Raw genomic sequence first — 21838 nt, 5'->3', positions numbered from 1 at the left:
TGTGATTAGCCTTGAATCCTTCCTATGGGACCTCAAGAGCTAGTGAGTGTGGAGTCCTGTGGGATTCCCACAGCCGTGGTTGCTTTGGCTCTGCTGAAACAGCATCACCTGTAGCAGAGAACTTATGCTCACAGCCCTAATTCTGTCACTTTCTAGGTATAGTGTTTTTTTGGGAAATTGGTGTACTTATCTATAAAACAATGATGCCTGCTTTGACACTGGAGTTACCACAACGATCAAAAGGGAAGACGTGAATAATAATGAAAGCCTCCATTTTTTAAGCACGTCCCACATCCCATGGGTCAGGTGTTACGTTCAGTGATTTACTTCCCTGACCACATTGGGAAGGAACAGCACTGTTAGTTCTTTCACAGGTAGGAAGTTGCCTTAGAGATTTGCCTAAGGCTATTGGGCTGGTTGTAGGAGACTGGATTTCAGGTGTGATTAAGACCAAACTCTGATTCCTCTCTCCACCTGCAATTCACGGACTCTTGGATCCTACATTACAAGGTAGAGAAACGTTTTAAAGGAAGCATTTTAAATAACTTGGGGGAAAGTGGGAGTAGGAAAAGCAAGTGACTTTAAAACCAACTTCATGTGTTAACTCCAGGATGAGTTCACAGGACTCAGTGAAAACTGCAATCCTCTGCCCATCCTCAGAAGTCGGTTAAAACTTAGAAGCTGGTTAACTAAAAGCAGTCTCAGCCGTATGTAACACAATATCAACGTCTTTGTAGCTCTTGTGAGTTTTCAACAACATTCCACTTGATTGTCATGCCTTTTACAATCACTCAAAGTTCAGAAAAAGGAAAAACAAAACATCTGCATGGCAGGTAAGAAAGCCACCGTGGCTTAGTGTGCTCGTCTTTCTCAGAACCACTCTTGCAAGAACGCCTGGACACAATGCACTCGAAATTCCAACTGCTCAGAATTAACACAGGCGTTGAAAGCCTTTCCCCACCTAGGGTTAGTCAAAAGCAGAAAGCTATTACAAGACCTAACCCAAAAGCTGTCCTTTCCTTTTCTTCCATAAAAACAAGTAATGCTTTAGTATGAACTATTAAAATACCCTTTATAAGCAATATCTTAATTAGAAAATGAGGCTTTTCAGTATTTAGCACTTAGACTTGGAACAAGAGACACTGGTGTCTTTGAAGATATAATTTTGAAGGTCTAAATAATAGCCAAGTATTTTCTTTTACCTTACTCTGTTTTGACTCATTAATTTCTGCTTCCTGCTTCCAGTCTTCACTAGTCTAAGGAAATGGGATGTTCGAGACTCCTCTGAGGAACACTGTACCGTGGGAGTGTTTCTCAGTGTGGACTGTAGGTACTGCAAGCAGACCAGGAAACCCCTCCCTGGTTCCCCCGAGCCCTGAACTTCAAGGTGCCCCACCAATCTGGGCAGATCAGGTTCACAAGGAAGGGAAGTGGCAAGCCACTGCTGCTCTCAGGCTGCAGCACCTCTGGGACTGTCTCAATAACCAACCAGAGCACAAACCCATTCTACCTGCCCCATCACCAGGTCCGCCACTGCCACCTTCAAAGGGAAAATGTTTGCTTTTATTTTATATACTATTGATGTTTTGTGGAACTGGAGGTTGAACCTAGGGATGCTCTACCACTGAGCTACATCCCCTGCCCTTTTTATTTTAAGACAGTCTTGCTAAGTTGCTTAAGCTGGCCTAGAGCTTGTGATCTTCCTGCCTCAGGCTCCCAAGTATGCCTTTATTTTCTTTTTGAAACGAAGTAGGTCTTCCAGCCATTTCTTTAAGGTTTTCCTAGACTCTCATTCTACAGGGAGTGGCTGTGGAAACAGGCCTGCAGCTTAGAGTGTATCTGATCTGAGGGCATAGCTAGATCAGCACTTCTGGCGAGGAAGGCAGGACAACCAGAGAGCATAAGGTGACAGGCAACACCTATAGCGAGGTTCAGACTGTAGCCTCAGAGACAGAATGCTGGGTTCCAATCTGCTAACAGCCTGAATGAGCCAAGTACACAATCTCAGTGTGCCTCTGGGTCCTCATCTGGCCTGCAGGGATAATAAACACTGGCCTGCTGGAACGTGTTAAATGGAGATCATCCACACAAAAGCACCCACCACACGGCCACGGCCAGGTTCATCTTGTTTTTACATGGAGATAAGCAGTGTTATTAGATACACAAACACAGGTATACACACGCACCAAGTTTAGAAGCAATCTACGCGGTAGCTAAGTAGCAGGGACTGGTGCAGGAACCTTGAAGGGAATGACTCTTAACTTAGGCCAAATACATTTGCTCTCCTAGAAACAAAGGGAGCAAGATATCAGGGAAAACAACTTCCTCCCTGAGTCCTTCTCTGTCAAAGTGAACTCTGTCTTGTTTACCGCCTTTCTTCCCACCACACCACTTTTTGTGCAACATGACCAGCAAAAAGGCAGGTAACACCCAGAAGGAAGGACAGGAGTGGGCCCTCTTTTGAATAAAAGAAATTCTGCCAGTCTAAGATTTGCAACAATACCGTGGTCTTGTTAAAGGTGTAAAACATTAGTTCCTGTGCTCAAAATTATCCTTCTCAAGTTTTTGAAAAGAATAAACATTTTTATATTTGGCATTTATTTTCCTTCAGTTTAGCTGATTGTCAGTGTAAGGCTAATTTGACAGTATAAACCACCATTTAGAATGGCAGGAAGTCAGACACATACACATGTATTTAAAAAGACTATTCTGACTGGTCCAATATGCAGGGCAACAGGCTGAAGAAGGGCAGTTGACGTTTTTCAAATGGGGTTGTCTTCATGTGTAAGCTCTTTTGTAGCAGGTGGCTTTATGACACGATTATCACTGAAGGCCACAGAAGCTTAGGTGGTGTATGAGCCACTGACCCAGCGTGAGGACATCTTGAGCTCAGGACCTGGATCCCTAACTGGGCAAAAGTGAACGCTGGGGATTGGGGGCAGGAGTGGGGTGGAATAGCTACTCGTCAGCCGGCTAACAACAGAAATCCATTTCCTCCGGCATCTGTGACCTCCTTGTACTCAGACACAGAAGAGACTTGATTAAATTAATTCATGAGGAAGTGTGATGGCTCTCCAAGAATATTTCACCCAAACAATCAATCAGTCCACATGGAGAGCCCACATGATGAGCACTGGCCTTTCCATGTGTGAATCATGAGCGGGTGGAGGAGGGTTAGAGCACAGCCTGTGACACTACTGCCTGGCACTCCACCCCATCTGTGTCCACCTCCTCCGTCACTGTCCCTCGTATCCCTGATTTGCAGGTATTCTTCCTGTCATCAAAGTCTGAAACTTTCTCTTGTAGGGGAGACAGGGTCAAGGATGTGGGGGAGTTGAGGGAGGTTTGTTATTTGTAAATCAGGAACAAAACACACGAACTCTTCACACAAGTGAGGTACAATACTTGCAATTCGTATCAGATAAAGAAATCTTATCACTCTTTTAACTAGTTAGAAAGCAAAAGTTGCTAAAGATTATCTTCAAAAATCGGTAGCATAGGAAAGAGTTCAAATTAAGTAGTTTCTCTTGGCTTTGACAAAAGGATCTGCTATCATCTGGGCCTCAGGTTCAAATCCTAGCAATGTCACAATGGAATTTAAAAAAAAAAAATGACCTCCATATCTAGGAGAAACCAGCTTTTAATTTTTATTCTTTTTCACCCCCAGGCCCAAGGGTTGGGGAAAAGAATAGGGAACTGTTCTCTATATATGATCTTATGCTTTGATTAGACTACGATTATTCTTAATCACACAAGAAATGACTTACCAGATTTTTCAGCAGTGTGGACAGTTCCTTTGTAAGAGTAGAAAACTTGACAAAAGCGGTGCCAAGATCGGGGTTGTCTCGACTTAAAAAATTACTCCCAAACTTATCAAGAACTTGTGCATAGTTTTCTTCATTTTGTACATGGTCTAAAAAAGAAAAGGAACCGAGTTATCATTTGCTACAGTGAAGAGTTGTTCTGTACTCCGATCACTGCAAACCCTAGAAAGAGAAGCAGAGCAACAGCATCAGTTACTTATTGCACAGAAGGTGGGTCGCAGGACACTGAATGTTCTCACTCTCCTAAAGGAAGCTTCCCCTTTTTCTTTCACATTATTTAGTTCATTTATATCCTGATCGATCCACTAGCTCCTGTATAGTCAGACAGTCACATAGGTCTCATATTTTTGAGTGATTAAGAAATCATTTCCTTGGAAAGCTGGGAACGGAACCACCATTTGACCCAGCTATTCCCCTTCTCGGACTATACCCAGAAGACCTAAAAAGAGCACGCTACAGGGACATAGCCACATCAATGTTTATAGCAGCACAATTCACAATAGCTAGAATGTGGAACCAACCCAGATGCCCTTCAATAGATGAATGGATTAAAAAATGTGGCATTTATACACAATGGAATATTACTCAGCAAACAATAATAAAATCATGGCATTTGCAGGGAAATGGAAGGCATTAGAACAGATTATGCTAAGTGAAGCTAGCCAATCCCTAAAAAACAAATGCCGAATGTCTTCTCTGATATAAGGGGATGACTCAAAATGGGATAGGGAGGAAGAGCATGAGAAGAAGACTACTACTAAATAGGGAAGAGAGGTGGGAGGGAAAAAGAGGGAGAAGGGGAGTTGCACGGAAGATGGAAGGAGAACCTCATTGTTATACAGAATACATATATGATGTTGGAGGAGAAAAAGAAAAAAAAAGTGTGTCACATTAGATTGGATAGAGAGAAAGGACGGGAGAGGAGGGGAGGAGTAGGGGGATAAGAAGGGCACCAGAATAAAATAGACATTATGATTGATGTATGTACATCCCATGTATGTATTACATGTCAAAATACATAATTCTGCTGTCATGTATGACTGAAAAAATAAAAATAAATCGTATGGTTAAAAAGAAAAATAAATCTAAAAAATGAAAAAAAAATTAGAACAATAAACTGAATTATTTACATATTAAAAAAAGAAATCATGCATAAAATTTTTAGAAAACCAATCTTGGAATGCAAAAGGAAAATGAACTTGTTGTGTCACATTTCTTTCCCTGCAGCTAATCTTAGTTTCTTTTAATCTTGTCACACCCCAGGTAGGAGGAGCAATACTGTATGAGGCTTTGCATGTCCCTTTTCTTAGTGTGGACCGTGCAGGCCTGGAGTAGGTGCACCTGTGCTTGACGTCTGGTTTCGCCACCTATGAGCCTGCTACTTCACTGGTCTGTTTTAACTTCCACGCTTACTACCCTAGCTGGCACACAGTAGGCATAAGTCTTATGAATCCTTGAGCTCTTGCTTTCCAATCTATAAAGTGGGGCTGATGTCTCCCTCAAGGTACTGCAGTGCTGTGGAGTAGACACCAGGTGTATAAATATTTCTCTACTAGGACGAATGCTCCATAACTAACTCCCACCTGCACAACTCTTCCTAGTGTGGCTTCTGGGATATCACTCATTTGACTGTCTTTGTCGGTTTCTCATCTGTCTAACCTCGCCATGTTAGAAAGCCCCAGTTTTGTCTTTGGGACTTTATTCTTCTCCACCTGTGCCTATTCCCTTCGAGATCTCAGACTGAAGGATTCAAGTACTACCAAATTGATATTCCTGCCCTAAAATACAGACTTGTATATTCAACCATCTCTTTACTATCACCACTTAGAGGTCCAAGAACTGTGTTCAATGTTAACATGTCTAAAACAAACACTTGATCTTCCCCAACCTTCTTTTCCATGCTTCCTTATCTCAGGCAAACAACTGACTTAAGTTCTTTGTTCTTTTTCAATATTTTTTTGAGTTGCCAATGAACCTTTATTTTATTTATTTATATGTGGTGCTGAGAACAGAACCCAGTGCCTCACACATGCTAGGTAAGCGTTCTACCACTGAGCCACAACCCCGGCCCACTGACTTTTTAATGGCATAATGACAAAATCCACCAAGACATCCTCTTTCTCACACCTGAGATGCAGTCCATGGGCAGACCCTGCTGCATCTACCTTTAAAGTCCATCCTAAACTGACAATTTCTTATCCCCATGCCAACAGCCTTACGCTATCTCATCTCTTGGCTTTGGTCTCTCTGTTGCTGTTCTCACTGTGTTATCAACACAGCACCCTGTGTGACTCTGTGAAATTGTGCAGATCTTTTAACTCTGGTGGCAGACATTACCATTCATCGTGGATGTACAGGTTCCCAATCCTGGTAGGCTTGGGGAACAGGAGTACTGCGTTTCCCCACACCCCTGAAGTAAAGGCATGGAAGATGGCTTGCACTGCAATCTGAGTGGAGGCAACCGAACTGCCTTTACATGAAAGCACTTCAGATGTCCCACGTTCAGTTCCCTCTCTCCTCTTCCCTCCAGTGGTGCAGAGAATCGTGCATTTGCACAGAAAACCTCGGCGGATGCACAGTACTTAATGAATGAACAAATGAGCAGATAGGTGTCTGTCAAAGTCAGAAGTTTAAAGGCTTAATCCAAAACACCACTTCCTCTCTGTAAAGCCCTCCTTTAAGCTGGGAATGCATGTCCCTTACCCACCATTCTCTGTACTTCTACTACACTGCTTTCCACGGCCTACCACTTTTTTACACATAAAATCTTTCCCTGGCACCAGGCCATAAGAGGCAGTTCACCTCTGCATCCCCACCCAACAGGCACTGTGATCTGGATCTTCCAGTGAGCTGGACTTACAAAGCTAGGGCTCGGTAAGTCCTTCTTGACTTGGATTCACCAAACTCATTTTCACAAAGTTAAGAGCATTCTGTTCTGAATTTCCTAGACTGTTCCACAACTGAGATTAGAATTATTTTAAATTTTTACTTTCAAACACCCTCCGTAACAGCATAGGAGCAATGGGCACTTAGGAAAAAGCACATGAGTCTGGATGGGGAATAACTTGCGAAGGAAGTGTCAGAGTAGGCCAAAGAAATCAAAGGAGGCCCCAGCAGCCTTCTAATCATCAGCACATTAAAAATTCACAATGCCTGCAGCGGATGTCAGCGTTTCTGGCTGAGATATTAAGAAAAAAGAAAGAAATGCAGTTCTGGTTACTGCCTAAGTTTATACAGAAAAGTGACTCAGAAAAACACTCACGGAAGGGCACAGCAGCTCAACAGACAGTGCACACATGTCTGATCACCCTCACTGCTACAAGCTGTCCCTGAAACCTTCTTTCTGGGCCTGAGAGGCCTCACTTACCATTGAGAAGCTCACCACACACACACTCTTTTTCTGCTTTAGAAGGACAGTTGAAAAAATATGTGCATCTCAACTATTTCCAAGGGAAGCATCTCAGTGGTGAACACTCGCACACAGGTTGTCTGTTTGCTTAAAATTAGAAAATATTCCAAATGAAGTAAGAAGAAATGTTTAGATTAACACTACATCCATGTACTCACCATGAAGCTTAACAAATAAAATACGACAGAATGGTTCCCCGGTCCCCTACCCTATTCCAATCTCTCTCTGTCCCCTAGCCACAGACACTGTCCTGAAGTGGAGTCTCAGACAGAGGTTAGGAGGAACTGCAAGCAGCAGAGTCTACCCGTGATGACGGATTCATCGAAAACCAAGATGGACTCAGCTAAGAAGAGAGGGGGCATGGGAAGGGAGCCAGCACATGCTGAGGATTTCCTCTGACCCATATGCCTCCCATAATCTCCTATTTCACCCGCACCAGGACTCTGTAAGGGAAGAATTATGCTTATTAAATAACTGAAACATAAAATCTGATGTGGGAGAGGCTGAAGGTAAGACCAGATGAGTAAGTGCAGGCTAGATCCTGTATGTTCTGTTAACTGCATAACTGAATAACCAGGTAGTCTATATGTGTGTATCTGTGTCCCCATACAGCAATGTATATGTTACGCGTACATACACATAATTTTCTCATGTACGTACACATTTTAAGATATAGCAGTTATATCTTGGGAATAACAACAATCCTACAAAAATAAAAATTATGAAAATTAAATATCAAGTGCTTAAAATAGTGTCTGGCATGTAGCACAGACCTCCAAAATGTCAGCCATTGTTACCTGTGACTGTTATAACACCAAGGCATATGCAATATCAAATAGCACAGGTGTGCAGGCCTCACGTTTTAATTTTTTTTAACATACGCATTATAAATCTAACAGTGACAATTTACTAAAAAGGTCTTACATGCATGTACACACACATCTTTGAACAAAATTAAGAGTTTATCAAGCAGATCTTCAACGGGTGTGCAGAGTGAGGGGCAAGACGATTCTGGAGGAGGAAACAGCTGGGGGGCGGGACAGGCTGTGGGGGAATGCAGCTATCTGAGGGGATGCCAGCTCCGGGGCCAGAAAGAGGAGGGAAGTAGCAGGCTCTGGGGACGCACAACAGGGACGAGTGGAACAGGAAATGGATGGATCCTTCAAGAGGTCCAAGACAGCAGCAGAAAGCTCTGTTGAAAGATCTTCACTAGAAAACCTTCAAGAGTGTGGGGCAGCATGGGATGGGTAACCAGGAGAGGGGAGAGACTGGATGGAACAGGGAAAGTGAGAAATCTGGTCCATTCAGTAAGAGGACCCACTCTTTCCCCACATTTGTGAGATTTCTGGCATTCATGACACTTACTGTAAGAAAGACAGAGTAAATTGTTTCACTTCAAAAAAATCCCAAATACAGTTTTACCAAGTAAATCAGAAAGGGTCACTCTGTCAGGATGTCAACTGCCAGCATATCTTTGGGGAGGTGACTAGCGTTTACTGACCACCTGACATGCTCTGTGTTGTAACAGAGCATTACACTCCAGCATGTGACCCCTACGCCCATACCAGGCAATCAGCAGGGACTCATTAGTCAAGACAGAACAGTGACAGCAGCTGGTTTCTGGGTCATTCAGTGGCTGCTAGTCACACACTTGGCCTTTACATACCCGACTGCATTCCTTCTTACTACCAAGTCTGCTGAGATGGAAATAACCACCACCACCCTATGTGCAGAGGATGCCCAAGATCACAGAACTCATAAACCAGGGGATTTAAACCGAGGCCCTTCTGATCTCAGAGCTGGGCACTTTCTACAGATGGGGATCAGAATATGCCACCGCTAAAAACTGAATGGAGCTGAAGGTAATTAGCAGCGGACAGGCAGGAATCTGCCCACCCGCTGCTGCCCAAAGACAGCACAGGCCTCCTCCTTTGTGAAGGTGTTTTCCTTCTCCCCTCTGAGGAGCTGAAAAACCCTTGTGGGGGAACAGGGAGCGGGTGCTGGGGTACCTCTGCATAAATAAACATCACTAGAACCATCCTCACCTTCCATTTGTGTCCCTATCTATTTACCTTCCTACAATCCACTGCCCTAGAAACCCAAGCCTCCTTTTGCCTTTCTCCTTAATTCTCCACAGTCTATGGCCCTTTATTAAAATCGTATATAAGCTCCCAGGCTGGGAGGTTTTCACTTCTTTTCTGTGAGGCTCCCATTGATATACTATAAACCTTTCTCCCGGCTTTTGATAGCTTAATCTGCAGGCACTTCTCACTGAATATAAGAGGTGAGAGGTAAGTTTCCCCCTCCCTGCACTCCCTAGTACAAAGTGGGACACACCTAATTTCAAATTCCCATTCTATCACTTGCTGTCTGTGTGGTACTTGGTCAAATAACTGATCTTTCTAAGCCTCACCTTCCCACCTGCAAAACAGAAACATCCACAGTACTTACCTCCCAGAAGTGTCATGAAGATCAAGTGAGAAACCACATGCCAAGTGCTAACAGCATATTTACAATGACAACAACATCAGCTGCCCGTCCTTGGCGTTTACCTCTGACCAGCTGGCAGTAGTGGCGGACAATACTCTGAAGTCAGGAAAATTCCGAGCTTACCTTTCCTAGAGGTTGGCAAGTGCCTCAAGAGTACACTAAAACCCAACACATTTTAAGCACACCTGGTACAGTCATCCAGTGAGAACTTGCAAATATTTACAAACCACAGCACATGCTCAGCAGGCCTTTCTCTGAGGACTCGCTGCCTACCTGTCATCCTGTGTCACACTTCACCAAATTGGGCCTTTTTCATAAAACCTCCTCACTCAACTGCTGACTCAAGCTTTGCTTCTTAGGCCCTGTAATAATGGCTTCCACTGATGAAGCACTGACTGCATAGGACCCATCACAGGGAACAGCCTAAAGCTCATGCAAAGGTCCCCAAGGGAAGCACCTTACAGATGAGTAAAACTTGGGGTGAAGGAGGACTAGAACCCAGCGTCACTTGATTCTGTAGCACATCTTTTCCACTGGCAAACGAGACTGAGACTCTCAGGGAAGCGAGAGTGACATGTGCCACGGCACCTGCTAGGAATCCACAGTTAAGGGCTGGAACAAAGTGTAGAGGACAGCCCTGTCATGACATGGCAGCCATAATGCTAACAGTTCATAAGCAGGTAGCACTAAAAATTTTGAATCTTTTATACGCCAGGAATTGTGCTAAATATTTTCCCTTCATTATCTTGTTCAAAGCTCAAGTTTTATCAAGTTGAAATGGTTTAGAGGGGCTAAACAGGCTGCCCAAAGTCATACAGCTAACAAGCAGTGGTGACAGACACGGATTCCTGAGCCTGCGCTCTTAACCCATACTTTTGGTTAAGTTCTGGGACCATGAGAAGACTTCCAATTTGAACCAGAGACTGGGTGATTGGGGGGACTTGAAAAAATCTAGGTCTCAGCTCCAGCTTCTTCTATGTAACACTGGTCAAGTGACTAAACTTCTCAGGGACCTCAATTTCCTCATCTATAAAACAAGCTTAATACACGTTCGGCTCATTGACTGCCAAGAGGTGAAAGTGTCACAATGAATATGAAAACTCCTTTGGAAAACAACAAAAGACACTATAAAACCTCACCGCTGATCTCTATTCAGGAAGAATAATAAGGCCTCCAGATCAACCATCATAAATCCATCTCCAAGCACAACCCAATGTCTGCAGGCATCCTTCGGTGGAGGAACACAAGAGCATAGGCCTGAGAGGCAAAGGGACCTGGGTCTGAATCTCTACTTGGGTCCTAACTGGCCATGTGTGACCTTGGAAATGTACTTAACCTTCCTGAGCCTCCATTCCATAGGTAAATGAGGTGCTGGCTATAAAATACACGGCAAGCCTTAAAAAAAATCTCTTTACTTTTGTTAGACTGAGATCTGTATTCTAATGCTAATGGACATCAGGTATAAACTTATATATGGTATTTTGGAGAGGACTCAGATAAGTATGGATCAAATCCCAGGTCTGACTTAACCAGATGTGGGTCTAGGGCAATTTATCACTGATTCTGCTTCCATAACTATAATAATACCTACTTGACAGGTTATTATTATGGGAAATGGATGAGAAGAGCCTACGATTTGCCTCATCCGCCTCTGGCGCATGGTAGGTATTTATGAAATGCCAAGTACCACCCCTCACTCCAAAGTAGTTTTACTTTCTGAGTTCCCTTCTCTTTCCTGGGAAACTAGCTGCTCTTCCAGGATCTGGACTCAAGTTGTCTTCTGTGCCAAGAGCCCTGGGCAACATGTGCTCATCATCTTCTCTTCATGAGCACAGCCAGGATACGCTTGCTCATATGCTCCAGTCATACAACCAATCCAAAGTACTCTTGTTTGTGACCTCCAGGCCTTGGCCTTCCTCTTTCAAGGGCATGGCAAACCTCTTGCCATGCTGGGAGTCTCAGCCCTACCTAATTTGCATACAGCTCACTCCCAGGCATGGGCCTGGCACACAGGAACGACTCAATAAAGCACAAACTGCAGGTAGTGGAGTCTCCTGGAACAAGCCATTCCCCTTCTCTCAAAAAACACGCATGGGCTACATGACAGGCATGCAAAATGACAGGCACTGTGAGCTACCCCTGCAGTAATAAAGCTGTGCAGTATGTGAAAAATTACAGTGTTGGCATAAAGAAGAAAGTGATACATTTTCTTATACCATTCTATACACCCTTTGTAGCACTAATCACACTTATAAAATGTTAATTCTATTTGTTTTTTAAAATTACCAAAGATAATTCATATATGATCACAGAGATACAAAGATAAAAATTACAATCTTCCCCTTTTCAATTCTGCTTCTTTAAAATAAACCGAGAGAGTAACCTGGAATATGTCTCAGCAAAACTTTGTCAATAATTAAAACACACACATAAATATGGGAGTTTTCACTCCATTCCTCTCAGTTTTTAAAAAACCAAATGAGACATTAAATATGAGATTGCATAGCTTTTTTTTTTCCTGCTGAATAAGAATCACGAAATTCAATATAAATAAATCTAATTATTTTAACTGTCATTATTTTCCACAATAATTGCTACAATGATTTATGTAACAAGCCCCCTAGTAAGAAACTTTCAGGTTGTTTACAGCTTTTCCCAATAGATGCTGCAATAGATATTCATATATACACACTCTCACATGCTGTTACTTTATCTCTGAAAGATATTCACAGAATCAGGACTGTTGGGAATTATTCATTATATCCAACAGCAATGTATATAAGGACACAGATGTTATTGTGCTTTTTATTATTATTTTAAAATCTAATTTGTTATGTATGGTAGCAGAATATATTTCAATTCATAGTACACATAAAGAGCATAATTTTTCATATCTGGTTGTTCACAAAGTAGAGTCACACCATTCGTGTCTTCATACATGTACTTAGGGGAATGATGTCCACCTCATTCCACTGTGTTTCCCATCCTACTCCCCCTTTTCTCTCCCTCCCCTTTGCTTTATCTAGAGTTCATCTAATCCTCCCACGCTCTGCCCCCTAACCCCATTATGAATCAGCATCCTTATATCAGAGAAAACATTTGACATTTGAGTTTTTGGGTTTGGCTAATTTTACTTAGCATTATATTCTCCAACTCCACCCATTTACCTACAAATGCCATGATTTTATTGTTATTGTGTTTTTTAATGAAAAACTTAACTAAAGAAAATCAGACTTTTTGTATTTTATTAAATATTAAATTTGCTTTTCTGTTTATACACTTAACCTAGCTTTCCATTGGTTGCCTTTTTATCAACTTGTAAGAATGCCTTGTGTAAGACAGAGCAATGTTTTTTAACATATAACCATGATATAGTGAGATATGTATTTTGATTTTTGTCCAGGATTCCTGGCTTAAAACACTCTCTTCAGTAAGGATCATAAAAAGTACAATTTCTCTTCCTTGGCACATGTCAAAAAAACTTGAATCTTTCCCTTTCTATCACAGGTGGCCATAGAGAACTTCTCTGAGCTAGACTTGACAGGACCATAAGATCCTCCTTACTCCAGAGGGGGTGAGAAGAATCTGAATAGATAGTACTGGGGTTCCCCACCTTTTCTGGTAACATTGCATCATACCCTTTTTATCCAATCACATTTTAACACAGTTGGCCATGCTTCAATCACACCTAAGCAATAGAAGTCTCCATAAAAACTGAAAGGACAGGGTTTAGAGAGCTTCTGGGTTGCTGAATACATAGAAGTTACTGGAAACTGGCACAACAGGAGAGAAATAGATGCTCTTTGCCCTTCCCTCATACCACAATTCTAAACATTTCTCCATTATTCTTTGTAATATCCTTTATAACAAAGTGGTAAATGTGTTTGAGTTCTGTGAGCTGCTTGAGCAAATTAATCGAGTCCAAGGAAGGGGTTGTGGGAACCCCAATTTATAGCTGGCAGGTCAGAGGCACAGATAAAAACAAGTTGGGTCTTGTGACTAGCATCAGAGGGGGGAAGACTGTGTGTGCTTGGAATCTGACAGTATCTCCAGGTAGACAGTATCAGAACTGAATGGAATTAAACAGTACTCAACTAGTGTCTGCTGCAGAATTAGCTGCTTGCTTGTTGGTGAGAAAACCCCACTTTTTAACCTAATATTCAGGATTGAATCCAAGGACACTCTACCACCAAGGTATGTCCCCAGTCCCTTTATTATTTAAGATAGGATCTTGCTAAGTTGCTGAGGCTGGCCTCCAATTGTTGATCCTCCTGTCAGCTTCCTGAATTGCTGGGATTATAGCCCACCACACTGGGCTCCCCACACCTTTTAAAGTCATAGAAATATGTGTTGGAAGTATACAATACAAAAACTGAGTTTGAATTGGTTTTTCCTTGTTTAACAAATATTTTTTAAAATTTGTTTATTTACAGCGGGTTTCGCCATACAAAAACTGTTAAATTTCATTAGCTAAATATATATTATTCCCAAAGATTTTTGGGTTCTTTTGCCTTATGTTCCTAAACCTTTTAATCTTTACGGTTTTTTTTTTTTTAAATTTTAATTTAACCTTCAAATGCAAAGCAAGATAGGTTCTAAAGTTTGCAAGATAGGTTTGTTTGCAAGATAGATAGGTTGTAAAGTTATTTATTTTTGCTGCTGCTGGGAATCAAACTCAGGGTCTCCTGCATGCTAGTCAAGCCCTGCACCACTAGGCTGTTTCCCCAGCCGGGCAATATTATTTAAAGCATGTTCTTAATCTTTATAACAACTAGTTTTATTCTGTTTTCAATACTGAAATAGTTAATCCATCTGCAATGGATTTATTTATGACATGAGAAATAGTTCTAGCCTTATTCCCTTTCTTCTACATAAATATATATTGCTATTTAACATGGTTTATAGAAACCATCCATTTAGTTTTGACTGAAAAAATGAACATGTGACAAAACCCGGAGGGAGCAGGTCAGGTTTCACAAGAGAAGGTGATGGAATAAAAACCTGAACCATCACAGCTGTCTAAAAAGCACTCCTGGGGTAGAACATTCAAGGTAAAAGCTAACGGTGTAACATGCATGCATGCATGCAAAGCACCCAGGAGTAAAAAAGCTAGTGTTTGCCTGAGCAACAGAAACACAGACAAACTGACATGGGATCTTGGTTTCTCCAGCTCACCATGCATGATCTAGAAATAGGTAGGTTGAGGTATTAAAAAGTGCTGTGCTCTATTCTATTCATCAGATTGAGGCTCCGATCCTTTTTGACCTAACATCCATAAAACCAGCACCACTCATCCATGACCCTGAAAACGCTTTGTTTCAATTTTTACGCAGTCACATCACAATAACAATAAACATGTAACTGGGGAGTGAGGGCTGGATTTATTTACTTGGATATGACATTGACTAGTTTGAAAACAAAAGTTACTTGATGAGTGAGTTACTGCATGTCCCTAAGCCTCAGTTTCCTCATCTCTTCCCACCACTGCTCACTGTACAGGTCTCCTGGTAAGATTAAAGGAAGGCCTTGGAGGCAGAAAGCCCTGAGGATATTTTTTTTTTTAAAGGCCTCTTTTCATGCCATTCTGGATGATTCATTCCTTTAATTTCTCAAGGCCATTCTAAAATTGGGTTGTTCTTTCACAGTTCCAGCCAAGGCTCAGCAAGAACTTGCCCCAGACCATGGTGTGTTATCTAGAAGCTCAGCATGTACACTCCCAATTTTGCGGCCCTGTCAAATCCATCAGCTAACAGAGTGCCAAGAAAGATACCTGCAGAGTCCCACGGGGCTGCTACTCAGCTTTCAAACAGCACCTGGACATAGCTTCCCTCAAGCAGTGGCAGAGATGTGTTCTCTTGGGATTTTGTCACTCAGGCTTCTTAGTTGCCAGGAAAAACACATCACGCTGTTTTGCTGATTGCTGTGCAGGTAATGGCAGCGCTTGGAGATCTGGCCCCCAAGACAAGCTAGCAAGGCGACAACCAATTCCTCCCCTGCGGCAGCCTCTGCAGTGTGACTATGCAACGTCGGAAAGTCTTCTTATAGACAGGGTTGTTCAAAAACCGTGGCCCCCCATTTTACTAGCAATAAATGAACTTCCATCAAGCACCTACACTGTGATCCAAAGGCAATTTAGGTTATTAGCTCTGTGGTCTTGGAAATGTCTCCAAATTCTTCTGAGCATTGGCGTCTTGATTTGTAAATTATGTATAAAAGACTTAGAGATAAAATAAAACCTCACTGGGGTCTTGTCCTGGTAAGTGAGGTGCCTAGCCTGAGCACATACCCTCCAGCCCAGTGTTCCTCAAACTGTTTTGATCATCCACTCCTGTCAGTTAAATATTTTACAGCATATATTTCCAATCAAGACTTATTTAAGTCATGTATGTATTAATATTTTATGCTACATGCATATGCTGTAATAGATTATCTAATGAACTGCTAATATAAATCAGTGGCTCTGACCTCAATTCCAGCCATTCCAAAAACCTTGAAGTTGAATGAAAAATCCTGCTTCGCATTTTTTTTTAAATTCAGTGAAAATCTAAATCTGTATGTTTTGAAAATATCAAGGGATCTATGACCATAAAACCATTTAAAATCACAGAGGAAACATCAGCTGAATCTAAAGGACAAGAAGCTTGTCCTCTCAGGGTGTGCAGCCTGGTGAGTCTCAAGGAATGAAAGAAATTTTATAACGGGACAGGATAGAGATCATCCTCTGTTTCATAAGTAGAGACACGGAGGTCTGAGAAGCGAGGCAGCTGTTACGGTGTTCCCGTCAGAGGAGGGATGGTGTGCTAGCCTCTCCCTGGGCACCTCCGACTGCTCGCTCCACAGGTGGCAAGAATCCCACAATGTGGCCTCAGCATAGGTCTCCACTTGAGACCGTCTGTAAAAGGTGCTGCCCTGAGTGTGGACGAGACCACAGGGTGCTCCGCAGTGTGCGTGTTGTGATTCAGAATGCACACAACAGTTTGAAAAGAAATGTGGCTGATTATAATTTCCTCTTCTAGTTCATCCGAATCTTCTACAGAAAACATGTTAATAACATTTTTTATGATCTGCTTCAGTAACTTATGATGTGTTAATAATACATCATACTTACCCATGGGGTGGGGGGACTTAAAAAAATGCCAGCAAGAAAAACTAGCCCCCAGGAGGTATTCTAGACTGCCCCCGGCCCCCAGACACACTCAACTCTCCATAAAGAAAAAGAATAGGTCTCATCAACTGTCTGGGACACAGCAGATCTGAAAATGTCCTGTTGTCTGTGCCTACAATGGCAAAGTGGCTGAGCAACGTCACCCTCTGCCAACACCTACGTGCTCTGTTCTACGGCACTGATCACCAGTGATAAACACTTCAGAATCAGTAACTTATTTGCTTCCGTATCCAAAGAGGGCATCAAAATCAATAAATACTCATTTTTCAGTCTCATGTCTCAACTGGTGAGGTCTCTCTGGTCCTGGAAACAAACACTTTCAAGATCTGAGTCCACAAAGCAAACTACAGAGGGGAGTCCAACACATATGACTGCCCACTACAGGCCACTAGGTAGACTGCCTTCAGACGATGCCTACGGTGAAGAACTCAAGTGATACTCTATCTGGCCAGCGGTATATACGAAGGAGGCAGGATTTCTGCAAAACTTGAGGGCATCACACACAGAAATAAACACCAAGACCTGCATTGCTCCACAGACTTCATACAGGGAAATCCAGCTTTACATCTTAGTACAGGAAAATGGAATCCTAGTTGAATGAAGCATAAGTCATCCAACCAGTGGTCAAAATGCAATCTGCAATGTGAGGCAAGGTATAGGTAGGACACAGAGTCTCGTCTGTAATGTCAAGGAGGCTCTGTGTACGGCTGAGAGCAGATCCTTCGAGAAAACTACAGGTGGTCATAGATCTGAATTTTCGTGTAAACCATAAAGAGGATTAGCTGACAAGGACCGAAACCACGATCGATTTCACCTGGTGAATGACAAATGAAGCTATTATTATTTCTACCAAGACAGGACCATTAGGGCACAGACGTTCTTATATTCACCAAGAAGTTTTTTTTGTTGAATTGAGGCTTTAAAAAATCCCAAACTACCGGTCCTGGAATGAGTGCTCACAATTTATTTAAAATAATTTCCTGTCATGTCTACTCCATAAGTTTCAGAAGCATATCATAAAAAATAACTCATTTTCAATAAAAATGAGGGCACTCATTCTCTGACCAGCAGAATGGAGGACGTGTGTGTACTCACACATACACCACACACACACACACACACACACACACACACAGCTTCTGACTTCAAGTAACAGGATATTTGAGCCAATAGCTAGAATACAAGAGATTCCATTTTCTAAAGACATTCTTTCAGTCCCTCCCATTTCATCCCCTATAATCTGAGGAGCAATGTTCTTCTGGGTAAGTATACTCATTTGGTGGCAGGGGCTGGGGGACCCTTTCCTGAACCATTCAAGGAACTCATTATTTCAGTTTGTTTTCAGCTCTGAAGCGCAATAATGGACCCACAAGAATGCAAAGGGCCTTGAAGGCCCAAAGAAATTTGTTCTGACTTGGCTCAAAAATCACCACTGCAATGTTTCTATTGGAATCCTCTACTTCTAGGGGCCTACAATTTATTAATTTTTACTAATAAGCTTATTTTAATTCAAAAAGATTTTTAAAAAATCCAGTTATCATTCACAAACAGAATATAGCAAAAAGATAAAGTTCCTAAACCAGTAGATTTTGTATGTCTTGACATTTCTTTCTCATCTTCTTAATAAAATACTATTTTGTCTTTTTATCTATTTCTGTCAAGAAAATTTCTCTCTCCACTGAAAACCACAGTACTAAAATTAACATTATGTGGCATGGTAAAACACCGAGTTTAATTACCAACTCTAGTTGCAACAGATTTCATATTGCACCTTCAAATTTGAAAAAAAAATGTTTAAAAAAATTACTGAAATGAATTTGCCTGCTTTCTATCCACTGATAAATTTAGTACTTTACCTTTAAAAATCTAAGATTTCATTTTGCATTATGAGCTATTTCTTAAAATAAATTAATTTTACAGAAGGAAAACCTGTAGGGAACACCATCACAGTAATTTTTCTTTAAAAAAAGCATAAATCCTCTCTTATAAAACTACTTATTACATAATTCTAACTGAAAGAAAACGGGAGGGAGAAAACAGAAGGCAATGAGAAAACCAACTGTTTTCTTTCCTGCAGTGAGAAAGCTATGAAATTGCTCATAACAATCGAGCTGTAGTAGACTCTCATCAAATTACATACCACTGTCATCCACCCCACCCCAAAATTAAAGGGTTTAAGTCCCTTAACTTTCAGATTAACAATGTTATAGATTTCTAGGGGGCACCATGTGTTACTAATAAGCTAACATTAATTCTAAATATATCCTGGCATAAATTTTAAAGAAGTCATGTTACAATAATAAAATACACATTTTGGTTTGAGATACATATGGGAAGCATGCACATACACACACACACAAATATAGAAAAAGATCTAGAACAAGCAGATTGGGGGAGGGAGGAAGAGAGGGAAAGGAAAGGTATGAGGGAATAAGATTGATCAAATTATGTGCATCCACAAATGTGGCATAAGGAATCCCACTGTCATGTATAATTACAATGCACCAATAAAAAAATAAATTTTGTTTACAAAAAAAGACGACAACGATGACCCAGAAGTAGGTTTATCCTAAATCTTTATTCCCAGAGAAAAACATATATATTTACTTAAGATTAATGCTTTAAACTCATTTGGTAAAATAACATATTCAATCTACCCATGCTTACTAGGAACCACAGGACTCTCCCTTTATAAACATACAGTATTAGCCTTGATTTAAATGTCACTGAAGTGGTAAGCTCTTCTTTTTTCAAAAGCCATACCTGACTTAGGAGCCATATGCATAAACCCCTGGTGGCAAGGGCAGACATCCCATGAAGGACAAAGACTGAAATCAAGGTGCCAAGCAGGGATACATCCCCTTGAGGGTCTGAGGGGGGCAGCAGATTTGCTTGCAGGCCCCTCACTCACAAGGTTGGCAACCCAGTGCTGGCTTTTGATGAGATCTTTCTCCACAGGGTTGCTTGAGTATCCTCAGGACATGGCGGTCAACCTCCTCCAAGAGAACGACCAGAAAGAGGGCCAGAGGGAAGGCGCTCTCTCTTTTATGAACTGGCCTTGGAAACCATATGATATACATTTTGATTATATTTCATTCATTGGAAGGGAGTTACTAAATCTGGTGTGCATTCAAGGGGAAGGGGAATTAGGTTCCATCTTTGGTCTGGAAAGAAATGTCAAAGAATTATAATATATTTTAAAGCCTTCACAGTGCTCAACAAACTATTAGCTATTTTAAACATATATTAGCAAAAAGAAAAGAGGGAGAGAACAAATGAAGCTTTGCAGGTACTACTAAGGTACACTTTCTAAACTACCATGTTTCCTAGATTGGTAATATTAAGACTTCAAAACTTAGGAACAACACAGGAAAACTCCATGGCTTGGAGAATTCTCCTGTGCCCCCCCCAAGAAGTTGACAAGAGTTTCATTTTTAAAAAAGATGTCCTCATACCCAGCAGGGACAGTGAGAGACAAATTCCCAAAGCAATTTTCAAACTAAAGGGCTTACAGAGATATGACAATGTGCATCTGAAAAATAATTTCTCTTAAAATATAAAAATTACTTACTAATTAATATTGATAAAGCTATGTGTAAAAATAATATATTCTAGAGTAAGACCCTTCACAATTTTCAACCATCTTTCAAATCACTTTGGGAAGCTAAGTTGCTGGTAATTTCCAGTTAGAATTATAAAAAACATTTCTTAAATCTTTAAAGAACATCACGAGGCTTCTCTGTCACTTAAGCACTGTGAGAAAACAGGAAAATTATGAAAACATACTGGGAAACAGACACAAGGGTTCAGCCTCTTGTGGCTTCCTTGGATGAGGCCAAAACCTTTGGACGGGAACAACTTGGATTCCACTGAGCATGTATCATGGAAAGATATGCAACACCACCGTTTTACTCATCTAGCTATTCTTAAGAATTAAATGTCACAGTGCTACCCACGCAAGCTGACCAAAACTCTGAATATGCCACACTGGTTTGTGACTGCAGAAACCCATCAGGCCCCAGCAGTCTGTGAGAGCTTGTAAGGATCTGGGTTCATCCCACATTTCCAAGTCATGGGCACAATTACTACTGGGGACCCTATCTGGGAACCTCTGAAGTCACCCCACAGATTACATCTGAACAACTCATTCATGAATATTCATGATTAGTGAATATTTAACAACTGTAATCAGAAAACTTCAGAAGGAGGACCCTTCCAGCCTATAACAGCAATTAACTGCACATTTGCTGAGCCCCTACCACACTTCAGAAGATGAGTAGAGTGGCTGTTGAGGGCAGAGCTGGGCAGCTGGGCTCTCCTTGCATGACCCTGGACATGCTCATCTGGTTCTTCAAGCTTTATTCCATCATCTATTAAATGGGCATAATGGCGCATACTTCACAGGTTTCTTTGGGCTAGATCAGTACACCATGAACACCCAGTGAATGCCATTTCCTGCTCCCAGCCCCCTCCCTCACACTGTCACTCCCCTCACTGTACCCTTGAGCTTCCCTTTACAACACTTTCTAGTTTCTAATTATAGTTACTTTCCAGTTTGATGAGCCGACTAACATTTCTCTCCCTCACTGGCCAAAACATTCACGGAGAGAGAGACTGTCTGACCTCATGTACCCAACATCTAAAACAGTAACATATGACAGGTGCTCAATAAGTAGTTGCTGGATAAGCAACATTGACAAATGCACAAAACTCAGACATGGAAGTCACAGTACCAGCCCTCACCAAGGAGTTCACAGGTCAGTGCAGCAGTTTTTCATTGTAGCTACAAAGTCAGACTCACTATCATTGACACTTTAATACCTGCAACAACTTTAGAGTCTGGGCCTAAGGGACATCTGTCCCTATTTTTGTTTTTTAAGAGTACCTCAGAGGATTCTAATGAACATCCAGGGGGCGGAATCACTGGTCTGATTCAACAGAGTTGGTCAG

At 41.6% G+C, this 21838-nt stretch overlaps 1 protein-coding gene across 6 annotated transcripts in view; it reads right to left on the bottom strand.

Moving 5' to 3' along the window:
* Nucleotides 1-21838, bottom strand: part of Asap1 (ArfGAP with SH3 domain, ankyrin repeat and PH domain 1) — a 330593-nt gene that overhangs the window by 120925 nt on the left and 187830 nt on the right. For 5 of the 6 annotated variants that reach the window (XM_078016709.1, XM_078016707.1, XM_078016711.1 and 2 more), the window contains one exon: nt 3768-3913. In XM_078016709.1, the coding sequence (XP_077872835.1) occupies nt 3768-3913 (146 nt within the window). Of the gene's footprint in view, nt 1-3767; nt 3914-21838 lie in introns of those variants that run through there. The other variant, XR_013423781.1, reaches the window with a different exon arrangement.

The sequence above is a fragment of the Ictidomys tridecemlineatus genome, chromosome 7 (assembly GCF_052094955.1).
Source record: "Ictidomys tridecemlineatus isolate mIctTri1 chromosome 7, mIctTri1.hap1, whole genome shotgun sequence".
NCBI classification, from domain to species: domain Eukaryota; kingdom Metazoa; phylum Chordata; class Mammalia; order Rodentia; family Sciuridae; genus Ictidomys; species Ictidomys tridecemlineatus.
The sequence above is the reverse complement of the archived record's forward strand: the minus strand, read 5'-3'. Positions and strand labels throughout refer to the sequence as shown.